A 12,602-nucleotide genomic window follows, 5' to 3' on the forward strand; every position below is an offset into this window, starting at 1 on the left:
AGTTAATTCCAAAAGCTATAGGTTAAAAAAAATCAAAAATTAAAATCTGCAGGAACATAGCTTTCCTGGAGTTTCTACCACAATGTGCTTCTGAGGTCCTTTGCAGCATTTTTTAATTTTTTGAGAATATTTGAAAAATCACATCTTGAAACCAACATTTATCTTATTCCATGATGCCAAGAAATGGGTATTTCTTGTTTTATTTCAGATTGTATCCCAAGGCATTCCCATGAGAGCAAGAATGATTCACTCTCTTTCAGGAAAAAAGTCTGCAGTTCCCTATGGCACCAAGTCGCAGGTTGGTTTACCCTGAAGATAATATTTACTTACAGTGGAGTCTAATGTCTGGATCTTGACCCTTGCTTATTGGCATTTCCTGCCTCTAGATCTGTCTTTGATATTACCTGTGTTGGTCTGCAGTTTGGACACATATACTAGTCAACAGGTTAATCCATCGGAGATGAGACACTTACAATAGGGCTCAGTTTCTAATAACCATTCAATAGAAGTAAGTTACATTGTCATCATTATTAGGCTGTTTTTGCCTCTATGCATTGCTCATGTTGGCCTCGTCCATTTCACTCCCATCCCCTCTCAGTTACACAGAGAAGATTACCATGTGTTTATTGTCAAGTATAAAATGCAAGAACAATTCTAAAGGGTTTTTCACTGTTGTTGCCTTCTCCAAACTGACTGTCTTACCCAAAATTTAATTGTAATGGAATTTAGAGAATGAACCAAAAATGTGTTTGGTGCCGTATAATTTCTAAAACAACAGAGGCCAGATGGTATGTCAAGTTTACAAAAGAAAATCCATTATTCTGCTTTGCATTTCTCTTATCTTTACATGGTAATGCACGGAGCTAGGGAAAGGATGTATTTTTATCTGATATTTAGACCTTCTAAGGTTGTTTCTTTGAGAGAAAATGAGTGTACCAAACATCTACCACCAGAGAAAAACCCCAATTTGCTTTTCCATCAAAGCCTTATTTTCTTAAGGGCAGAGCCCGAGCGAAGTTTGTATTCTTTCAGTCTCTGAGCTCCCACAGAGCTCCCATTGCAGGTGGGTTAGCCACTCTCAGCCTCATCTGGGATCTTGTTAAAGTGCAGACTCTGATTCTGCAGGGCGAGGGTGAAGGTATAGATGATGCCTCCTAAACACACCCAGGTGGCATTCATGCTGCTGCTCCATGGACACACTCTGGGCAGCAAGAGATAAAACACAGGTGCTCATGGGAACAAGGTCTGTGTGGCTCTTGTGATGATAAAAGTGGTCGAAGCACCTCACACCCATTACGATGCTACTCAGAAAACAGGAAGGAAAACGGAAAATAACAGGTATCGGAATGGATGCGGAGAGCCTGGAGTGCCTCCACACTGTTGGTAGGAAGGTAAAATGCTGCAGCCACTATGGAAAACAGTGTAGTCACTCCTCAAAAATTAAAAATAGAATTTCTATATGATCCAGCAGTTTCTCCTCTGGGCGTGTACCCTAAAGAACTGAAAGCAGGGACTTGAAGAAATATTTGAACACTCATATTCATGGTAGTATTATTCACAATAGCCAAAAAGTGAAAGGGATCCAAATGTCCATCAATGGACGGATGGAGAAACAAAATGTGTTGTACATATACGTAAGATAATAAAAAGTCTATATTGGTTTCTGCCCCTGGTTCCTGGCACAGAACTCCTAAAACTCTCGTAATTTCCTAAGTGATAAGAGCACTAGATCTTTCCTTCTAATATTTGGTCTGCGACTGTGGTTCCTAATCCAGAGCTCCTAAACCCCTCGGAATTTCCTGGGTGATAAGCGTATACTTTGTTCTAATGAGATAACTCTCCATGGGCTCCCGGATGGGGACTGGTCCAGAAAGACCAAACCGTCATTAGAAGCTTGGAATTTTCAGCCCCACCCATCTGCAGAGAGGGGAGAGGGGCTGGAAGCGGAGTTAATGATCCAACATGCCCACGTGATGAAGTCTTCACAAAAATCCCCCAAGTATGGGGTTCAGAGAGCCTCCGGGTTCAAGAACACATGGAGGTGCTTGGATATAGCTCACCCACAGAGGGCAAACACATATCTTGCCCTACACATTTTTCCATCTAGAACTTGGACCCTTTAAATAGTAAGTCTACTGTTTTCCTGAGTTCTTCGAGCTGCTCTAGCAAATTAACTGAACCTGAAGAAAGGCTAATGGGAAACTCTAACTTACAGCTGGCTGATTAGAAGTCCAGTTACAAACTGTAATGCCATTGGCATTTGAAGTGTGCATGGGGGGGGGGGCGGTGCAGTCTCATGGGACTGAGCCCTTAACCTTCAGGATCTGAGGCTATCCAGGCAGATATGGTTACACTGTGGGGCAGCCAGCTTGTGTCACTGAGAAATTGCTTGGTGGAGGAACCCACCCCCCAAACACATCTGGTGTCAGAGTGTTGTGCGCGGTGTAGTAAGTGGGAGTAAAGAAGACGCTTGCCAGAGAAGGGGAGGTTTTCTATATGACACACACCGGAATACTCTTCGGCCTAAAAAAAAAAAAAGATTCTGACACCTGCTACTATGGTTGAAACTGGAGGGGACTTTATACTAAGTGAAATAAACCATTAACAACAGGATGAATACCAAATCACACTTATGTCAGGCATCCAGAGTAGTTACATTCATAGAAACAGAAGGTAGAATGGTGGTTGCCAGGGCCGGACGGAAGGAGAAATGGGGAGACATTGTTTCATGGGTATAAAGTTTCAGCTTTTTTTTTTTAATGTTTATTCATTTATTTAGAGACAGAGAGAGACAGAGCACGAGCAAGGGAGGGGCAGAGAGAGAAGGAGACACAGAACCCGAAGCTGCTCCAGGCTCTGAGCTGTCAGCATAGAGCCCGATGCGGGGCTCGGACCCACAAACTGCAAGATCATGACCTGAGCCGAAGTCAGTTGCTTAACTGACTAAGCCACCCAGGCGCCCCTAAGGTTTCAGTCTTATAAGAAACAGAGTTCTGTAGATGGATGTTGCTGATGGCCGCACACAGTGTGAATGTGCTTAATGCCACTGAACTGTGTACTTAAAAAGGGTTAAAATGGTACATGTTACATCATGTGTGTTCTACTATGATAACATTTATTTAAAAGTGGCTGAAAAGTAAAATATTCCAACAACTCTGAGCCTATGGGGATGGGAAGAAGCAGGGAACGATCCATTTTTTCCATTCAGTGATGTTCTAAAATAGTAACCTGCTTACTTTGGGGATTATAAAAACATAGGTAGAGTCTTAATGTATGAGCCTGGCAGGTGAAGGAGGGGGAAGAAGGTCCACTGACTGTCCCCAGTCAGATAAACAGTTTGGATAATCAGCATGTCCTGTTCAACCAGCCCCAAACTAGGCTTGGTGGTGTAGGAAAGGAACACAAGCTTTACACATTCCAGTCAAGAGTAAGCTGTACACACTAAATGTATCCTGTCTGTAAACACTAACTGTCCTGTGTTCATGCTGCGTGTTAGTGCTGGTGGCTGAGGACCAGGAGAGGAGCTTGTGAGCTGCTGAGGACAGATGGTAATCACGTTCTTGAGAAAAGAACTCTTCTGAGAGATGGGGTGCTCATCTGTGTGGTTCAGAGAGGGAGGAAACCTCAGATTTCAGAGAAGACCTCAGGGAGAAAGTGAGGTTTGAGACAGACATTTTGTTTCAATATTAAATTGGCAGCAAAATAGCATTCTCCCAAGTAAATGAGGGTCTGCCTCTGCAGGGAAGTTGGGTGAGACCAGAATTCTAAAATTATATAAATTTTTAAGTGCCCAGTGTGTATCGGATAAGAACACTTCGGTATGCACTTTCACATAACAGAATCTTAGAGTGATCAGCAACCTTGGATTCATCAAATCCAACCACCTTGCTTTAGATGAGGAGACGGGCTGCCTGAGTGCATGAGGTCAACATCAAGGAAGGCGCAGGCAGGTGTCCTCACAGCCAGTGGCCAGCGCAGCATGGTGTAGGAGGCGCTCCCAAGGGTGCTGGGCAGTATTGCTAAGTTGCACTATTTCTTTTGCTAAATGGAGAGTGACCATTGTAATCATTCCCTCTGTGTCTTGGATTCACAAGGAATTAGCCAAGAAGGCCAATTCTGACATCATCCCCTTCCCAGAAGCTGAGCCAACAGAGTATGAGTGGACGAAAGAGTAAGATACAGTTCAGAATATCAGGAACGTAGGACAAGAAGAGGGACTTAGACTTGAGCACCAAACAGAATTTCTTTTTTTTTTTTTTTAATGTTTTTAATGTTTTATTTATTTCTGAGAGAGAGAGACAGCATGAGCAGGGGAGGGTCAGAGAGAGAGGGAGACACAGAATCTGAAACAGGCTCCAGGCTCTGAGCTAGCTGTCAGCACAGAACCCGACGCGGGGCTCGAACCCACGAACCGTGAGATCATGACCTGAGCTGAAGTCGGACGCTTAACCGACTGAGCTACCCAGGCGCCCCCCAAATGGAATTTCTTAACCCCAGCACTGGGTGAGGGAGGGGCAGCTTCATTTCCACCGATGACCCAGAGGGTGAAGGCGTTGGTGGGCTTTCCCATCTGGGATCTTCAACGCGTTAGAAGAGGCAGGAAGTGATCGCCTGCCCACCAGACCTGCCATTCTCACTTCTTAAGAACTCGGTCAATACTAAATTTGCAGCCACTTCTCTTTCTTTGGTTTGCATCATTGCTTTTACAACAGGGTCAAACATGGGGCCTCCTTCAAGAGCTACATGAAATTGCCTTGAATCACTCAATTCCATGTGGAGGACCACATGACCCCAGGATTTCTGCAGACCCCCAGGCGGCCCACCTTCTGTTGGCCTCAATCTTCTCTGCGCCTCCCTCCTTCCTCTAGCTGTTGTATTCTCTGCCTTTCCTCCCTGGCAGGGTCCAGGCTCTTCCAGTCTTGCTCATTCTCGCCATCTCCCTCCCAAATTGTCCTGGGAAACGTAAAAATATCATCTGATATCCAGAGCAGGTCAGAGCTCCCCAATTTTTTCTAATGCAGAAAAAGATTTTTTTAAATTTTGTTTTAATTCCAGTGTAGTTACCATACAGTGTTATATTACTTCCAGGTGCACATGATGGTGATTCAACTTTTCCATATGCTACTAGGTGCTCATCACGATAAGTGAGATAAGTGTACTCTCAATCCCCTTCACCTATTTCACCCATCCCCCCACCTCCCCTAGCTCCTCAGTTCCTATGCCCCAAATAGAGCAATAGCACCCCCTTACTAGAAAACATTCCCTTTTACAGGGTTTCAGGACATAGAGTGTAAACATGTTTTTCTAGTATATGTGAAAAAGTCAGCGCCACAACTCTTGGTTTACAAATCTCTAAAAGAGATTATCCAACTTCCTTTAGGTTTCATTATTAGTGTTTTTAGTTACAAGGACCTCTTTATACTTCCTGACTTGTTTTTCCTTCTTCTTTTTTTTAATTTTTTTAGTTTTATTTATTTCAGAGAGAGAGAGACAGAGACAGAGAAAGAGAGACAGCATGAACAGGGAAGGGTCAGAGAGAGAGAGAGACACAGAATCCTAAACAGGCTCCAGGCTCTGAGCTGGCTGTCAGCACAGAGTCCAATGCGGGGCTCGAACCCACAATCCATGAGATCATGACCTGAGCCTAAGTCGGGTGCCCCTCTCCTTCCTGTTTTAATCACTGTTTTATTTTATTAAGGACCTTTGTGAAAGTTCATTTGCAACAACTTGGTCTGTAAAATACAACCGAATCACTAAGCAGCAACAGACAGAAGTCAGTTTCAGTTGGATTAATAATGTTGAACTCGTTTATAATTACTCCATATCTAGGAAAAATACACAGAATTTTATAAGATGGAATATGATGAGTAAGGACAATTGAATAATGACTCACAAAATATACTAAATTGTAGTCATTTGAGCCACTATTTGAAATGTATGGCTGCCAGATGGCAACCAGAGTTCTTTTTGTTTTTGTCATTGTTTTGATAAATTAAATAAGTTCAGTACAGCTATCCAGACGGGAAATGTGGAGCTGGACTACAAGAATTATTTCTTTGTAGCCTCCACCAGAAATGCACTTTCCCCCCCGGTTTTATTGAGAAACAACGGACATATATCACTATATAAGTTCAATGTGAACAATGCTATAATTTGATTAATATGTGTGGTGAAGATTTGTTTGTTCTTATTCATATTTTTTCTTCATAAGAGCAACCTTTTAGAATAGGCATTGGAGAAGTGGGGCCTGATTGTGGAGGCTCTAACTTCTGGCTGCGGTACAATGCCACCCACAGCCGCCGGGTAGAAGGGACAGGGACTCTCCACAGGATCTGTGTGCATATCGGTTCCCAGATGATGCAGATGTCAACCAAGCCTGGCCACTGATGAGGAAAGAATAGTTTCCCTGGGTATATGAGTCTCCCTAATTTAAATGTTTCCAAACAGATTTTGAATGGCGAGTGTGGTTTCCGTTGAAATGAGGTCACTAATGACACAGAAGACTGGGAAACAGAACAAAGAGGCAGAGAATGAAGAAGTCTTGCTAGTTTTAATTCATAGCAAAGACACAGGAAGCCCCTCCTCCGCCATTGCCTCTGTAGCATGGTTTTTACACCAACTGTAGATTTCACTGTTAATATTAAATTGGGATGTGGTGAAGATTTATAAGTGAGCATATTTGTATGAAATGATGTGATGCTTCAAGATTTGGGACATATGTGCTTTAAAGTTGTAACAAATAGACTCACCCTGAACTGTAAGGCTATATTATGACTTTCATGAGACCTGGGTTGGCACTTTCACCTTTGTGGGTCCCTCTGCCTCTGAAACAATAAATATTAAAAATTAGATTTTAAGAAGGCATTGGTATAAAGATTAAAATAACACAGGCCGGGGTGCCTGGGAGGCTCAGTCAGATAAACGTCCAACTTCAGCTCAGGTCATGATCTCTCGGTCTGTGGGTTCAAGTCCCACATCAAGCTCTGTGCTGACAGCTCAGAACCTGGAGCCTGCTTCAAATTCTCTCTCTCTGCCCCTGCCTCGCTCATGCTCTGTTTCTCTCCAGCTCTCAAAAATGAATAAACATTAAAAAATAAATAAAAATAGGGGCACCCGGGTGGCTCAGTAGGTTAAGCCTCCAACTTCGGCTCAGGTCATGATCTCACTGTCCGTGGGTTCGAGCCCCATGTCGGGCTCTGTGCTGACAGCTCGGAGCCCGTCTTCAGATTCTGTGTCTCCCTCTCTCTCTGCCCCTTCCGTGCTCACGATGTCTCTATCTCTCTCCCTCTCTTTCTCAGAAATAAACAAAAACATTAAAAAAAATTTTTTAAATAAAAGAAATAATGAACACGTGTCCCAGGGAGGGCTGACCCCGCTTCAACCGACAATTTCCTAACCATCACCATCCCCATCCCCCCCCACCCCAACTCCTTTCACATTTAATGAATGCCTTCAAGGTAGTCTCTTTAGGAAATTCCACATTTATTCCAAGATCGCTGTCATTACTGAAGTTTTTCTAGCAGATCGATTTGGAGATCTAAGTTGAAAATATAAGATGTTGTTAAAACCATCTCAGTAAAAATAATATTCTTGCTATAAAAGAAGGATTTGGTTTTTCTAATATCAAACTCTGAAAAGCCGAAGTTGTAACTTGAACATCATAATTATATGCATTTGGTTAAAGTGTGTATTTTTAAAAAGGCTACTTAGCTAAATGGTTATAAAACTAAGCTTGAAAACTTCTGCTAAATATTTCCTATTGTTGAATGAATAATGGCAGTCATCTTTGTCCATTCTTCAGAAGTAAACAGTATCTACTATATTTTTCTTGCAGTATATTCTTTCCATAAGCAGAGAAAATCTAAACAAAGAACTGTTGACTGGTAAGTCCAATGCTTTATTCAGCTATTGTCACTTTCAGTAAAGCATGTGAGCCTAACCCTGTCACATGATTCACTGAGATTTGCTTACTATTCCTTTTCACGGGTTATTAAGGGCAAGGCTATATACAATACAAAGTCCTTGAAAAGTAGTAGTAATGAGTCCTCGGGCGTCTCTTTTTCATCTTATCACTGATCTAAATAAATATGATCTGTTCAACATGCATTGAATTCCCATTGTCTTCTCAGCACTGGAATGAACGAGTATTCACCCTTGAAGAACTCATGGACTAGAGAAAAAACAGATGCCCTCGAATGATTTCCAAAATGACACGATTAGCTCTGCCCTATGGAAAGATAAAGAGAGGTAGCTGAAGGCTGAAGAGGGTTGCGGTCTTCAGAGTATTATGACAACCCTTGGGTGCATAAACCCAGCCCTGAACCAAAGGGGCCAGAGGAGAGGATGTAGGCTCATGGTATTTGTAGGAGACCAAATAGTAGAGGATGTAGGAGGTTGGAAAAGACAAAGGTGTAAAACATACCTTGAATGAAGACTCTAACGGGTTACAGACACACCCATCAATGGAAAAGCCACTGGATTGCGAATTAAACTGGGAGCTTGGATAGTCAGTGCAATCACCTTGCACGGTAGCCCTTGGCCATAACAGCTTTTTCATCTCTTCAGTATTTGTGCTAATCAGATGCATTTCCTGCAGAGCATGACACTTGAGTAATTTTACTGTCTTTTAACTCAACTCCTCTATGCAATCCAGCGGCCTCTGAATTCTGGAGAGCAGAGGTTTCTGCTCCACACCCCTCTACCCAGAGCGATTCTGTAGTGTGCCCACTGAACTGAAGTGGGCTGGCAGGAGGTGTGCTGGGAAGGCCACTCTAGCTGATTCACCAGGGACTTCAGAAACAGAGCTTAGTATTCTTTCTACTTCTACATCTTGACTTACATTTGCAAGACGGTCTTTTGAATGGGTAGATGGAGGCGTGGGCGTAGGTGGCTAGATAGACTCCTATGGATCTCAGGGAGCCACAAAACAGCTTTTGAAAAAGCAGAATAGCTGACCTAAGACGATCTCTTTAGAGCATCTCTGAATTTATTAAGAATGAGAGCAAACATTCACTGAGACCCCGGGAAGTGTGTTAAGTGCTTTATATGCATGGATTTATATGACCCTCCCAACAGCTCTGTGAAGCAGGAACTCCTTTTCCCTCAGTTTGACAGGGGAGAGAGGCTTCTTGCACTCCCCCCTCCTGGAGCTGGCCCACACTGTGAATAAGTGGTAGAGTCTGCACTGGAGCTTGATCTGTTGTTCCAAAGTCCATGCCTTTATCTCTGAGAGTCAGTGCTTGCAAGATTACACATGACGCATCCGCTGGCAGTAGAAGCTACAATCGGGGAAGAGCTGATCTTGGTGGACAGACAGAAGCTCCCATACCTGGAGTTCCTTAGGAATGTGCTGCACAGTGTGCAATTTCATAATGCGGGAAATATGTGAATAAAGTGAATGTGGACTTTGTCATTTCATTTTATTTACTTTATTTTTTATTATATTTTTTATCAGTTTCAAGTTTTAAATTCATTAGTTAACATACTGTTATGTAATATTCATTTCGGGAGAATTTAAAGTTGCGTAAAACACCCAGTACTCATCACAAGCGCCCTCATTCATGCCTCTCAGCTGCTTAGCCCACCCCCACCTCCCCACCCCTGTCCGGACACACACTCTCTTGACCTCTAAACGATGTTTGGCATTATCAGTTCTTTCACACAGCTGTCATTCCTTTACACAAGCGTGTGAGCTACCAGCTCCACACGCAAACACTCGCTCCTGACTGGATAGCCTCCCCTCTGAAGGTAACGAAATCGTTCCCCTGCATCTCATGTAGGATTATTTCATGGTTCACTGACTAGGGAAGGGGGTGGGGATAATAATGGTTAAGGAAAGCAAGCAGGAGAAGGACATGCCGTCAAGTAAGCGGGATAAATCCTGCATGAGACAAGTTTTGAAAGTTTTCTTACAGTATTTCTGGGCCTTTATTCAGCTGGTCTGCATTGCAGATTCTCTAGGGCAACGCTATCCAAGATTTGGCCAAAAAGGTCAGCCACTTGTATATTTAAAATGACACAATTTCAAGACCTAAATTAAAAAGTTACACGTTGAAAGGCCTAAATAAACAGGTGAACTTAATTTTGACAGTATATTTTAACCTAATATATCCAAAATATAATCATCTCGGTGGGTCATCAACAGAAGACAGTTATTCATGAGATCTGTTTTATTTGGTACTAAGTTGTCAGAACCCAGCGTGTGCAACACACCCCCATCGGACTGGCCACGTTCCGAGGACTCGAGCCTCATGTGGTTGAGGATCAGGACCACACACCCCGGAGGCTCAGAGTGTTAGCATTTTTCTAATTGCTCTGACCACCAAACAGCTTTTTAGGGGCCATATTCCAGGACTAGTGTTCTGTGGAAGATTTTTTGGGGATCTATTAGTTAGTGTACACTTAAAAAAACAAATGTAATTAAATTTCGTTTTTTAAAGAGTTGATTCCACAAACACATTTTGGTTTTATGAAAGATATCCTTAGGGGTTCAGATAAACTCTGAACTCTCCAAAGTTATTTGCCAAAGGATTTCCTAAACATAGATAAGTAGATCTAACTTGTAGCTTTAAGAACAATAAATAACCTATAGTTATAGATCTCCTATCCATGAGAATTCATAGGGGCAAAAATTGTATTTTACCGCTATGATAAGAATCTGATGAATTCATTAATTTCTACAGATTGCTAATAGGCAAAATAACAATGCACCAGAACAATATGATTCTATTTATTGAGAAGTCTTAAATCTTCTTACCCATTTTCCCCCCTCAGTGTTTCAGTGTGTGATTACAGAAAGCATTAGTATTGAAATCTATATTTGTGACTGCTCAGATATCTTGGGACCTACTGAAAAGAAATAGAAAATAAGGCACAGCATGAGAAAAGGAGTTTGGCTGAGTATCTCTAATCACAAAATCTTAAATTAGAGGCAACTTTTAAAATATGTGACGCCTGGGTCTTTTCGAGGGTGACAACCTTCGCAGTAATGTAAGAATTTGCATAATGGAATTAGTTGGATTTTTTTTTTTAGATGAGGATAGTTGATTTGTATTCATCTCTTTTACTACCAAGTTATCCTAGAACATTTGCCAAGCAGTCGTCAAATTACCACTTTTCACTAATTCCTTGTTACAGCCTTAAACATCAACATCTCTGTCATACTGTTCTCAGGAAATGATTACTATTTCAATTTCATTAAGTGAAATAAGACTTGGAATTTCATTTCCATTTGCTCTTTTTCTTTGTCTCCTCAGCTGTTGAGAAATACCCCAATGCAAAGGTGCACTTTGGCCACAGGCTGTTGAAATGTAATCCTGAGGAAGGAGTGATCACAGTGCTTGGGTAATCAGTGGTCCTGACTGGGGAGGTGAAGGGTTAGAGCAGTGAACTATATCTGTAAACTTTGTTCTTTGGCTTACTTGAAAGATTTAAATGATTACCCAGGGGATCCAAAGAATTTCACATCAACAACCAGCCTTTGAATGTCTTCTGAATACCAACGCCAGTGATTCTTCTTGATTCCTCAGCGAGCTCATCTTCCCGCCGTGTTCCACACCGTTCCACACACTTCCAAGATTCTCTGCCCTGCGTTTTGTCTTCTCTTTTTGGAAACTATTTGTCTGCCTCTCCTTGGCTGCCTCTATGTCTTCTGAAGTTCCTAGCTCCATGTCCCCTCTTGGGACATATCATGGATTCCCAGTCTGTTAAGCTTATAAATTTCCTTTGCTAAAATGAACCTCTCTAGCCCATGCCTCTGTCTCCCCTCTCGAGTCCTAATCCATGCTGATGTCCTGTTAGACACCTTCACAGGCACAGCTTGCCATGATTTCAAACACATCTTAAAACTTGGCCATCTATTTCTTTCCAAGCATGTCCACTCCTGACCTCCCTAATGCAATTACTCAAATAATTAGAATCATTCTTGGTGTGCCCTTTTCCCTACTTTCTCCCATTGAATCTATGACCCTGCCTCATCTTTCTTCCTCCCTTATTGGCTTCAGAGCCTATGTCTTTCTTCTAAGGCCCGTGGTCCCTGGGTTCTCACACTTGCACACCCTGGGTTCTCACACTTGCACACACAGGCTAATGCAGTCACCTTGTCTCCTCCCTCCTGCACTCCGCCTCCAGTTCAATACCTCCAGCGCCAAATGAGTTTTCCTAAATTACCACTCTTCATACATCATCCCCCCAATGGAAAAAGTTACTTTCTCTCTTTTGCCAGAAGAATGTACTTAAACCTTTTGTCTTAACAGTCAAAATTCTCTTCTCCTCCTCCCTCTTTCCCTTCCCCATATTGTACTCCTTTCTTGAGCTTGTCTTCCAATACCCTCCACTCCAGCTAAACACACTGGTTCTGACAACTTCTGGGCACATCCCTGCCCCGGTCCATCCTTTCCCTCACCCTGCCTTCTGCTCAAGACTCTCTCCCTTTGTGCCAGGGACTCAAGGCCTAGTCACACCTCGGTGACCTGGCATGTCCTCATTAATTGGTACTGGGTTGTTATTCTCGTGAGCAGCACCATCACCGGGACGAGGGTTGTCAACTTCATTCTATAGCTAGCAACTCCAAACTCAAAATCAGATAAGTACAAGTGAGGAGT

At 42.6% G+C, this 12,602-nt stretch overlaps 1 protein-coding gene across 1 annotated transcript in view; it reads left to right on the plus strand.

Annotated features, from left to right (window-relative positions):
• The window catches only part of KMO (kynurenine 3-monooxygenase), a 56,884-nt gene that overhangs the window by 23,020 nt on the left and 21,262 nt on the right, over positions 1 to 12,602 (plus strand). The window contains 3 exon segments of the mRNA XM_077761802.1: positions 209 to 298; positions 7,835 to 7,883; positions 11,256 to 11,343. Coding sequence (XP_077617928.1) covers positions 209 to 298; positions 7,835 to 7,883; positions 11,256 to 11,343 — 227 coding nt within the window.

The sequence above is a fragment of the Crocuta crocuta genome, unplaced genomic scaffold (assembly GCF_008692635.1).
Source record: "Crocuta crocuta isolate KB4526 unplaced genomic scaffold, BGI_CrCroc_1.0 scaffold243, whole genome shotgun sequence".
In the NCBI taxonomy this organism is placed as follows: domain Eukaryota; kingdom Metazoa; phylum Chordata; class Mammalia; order Carnivora; family Hyaenidae; genus Crocuta; species Crocuta crocuta.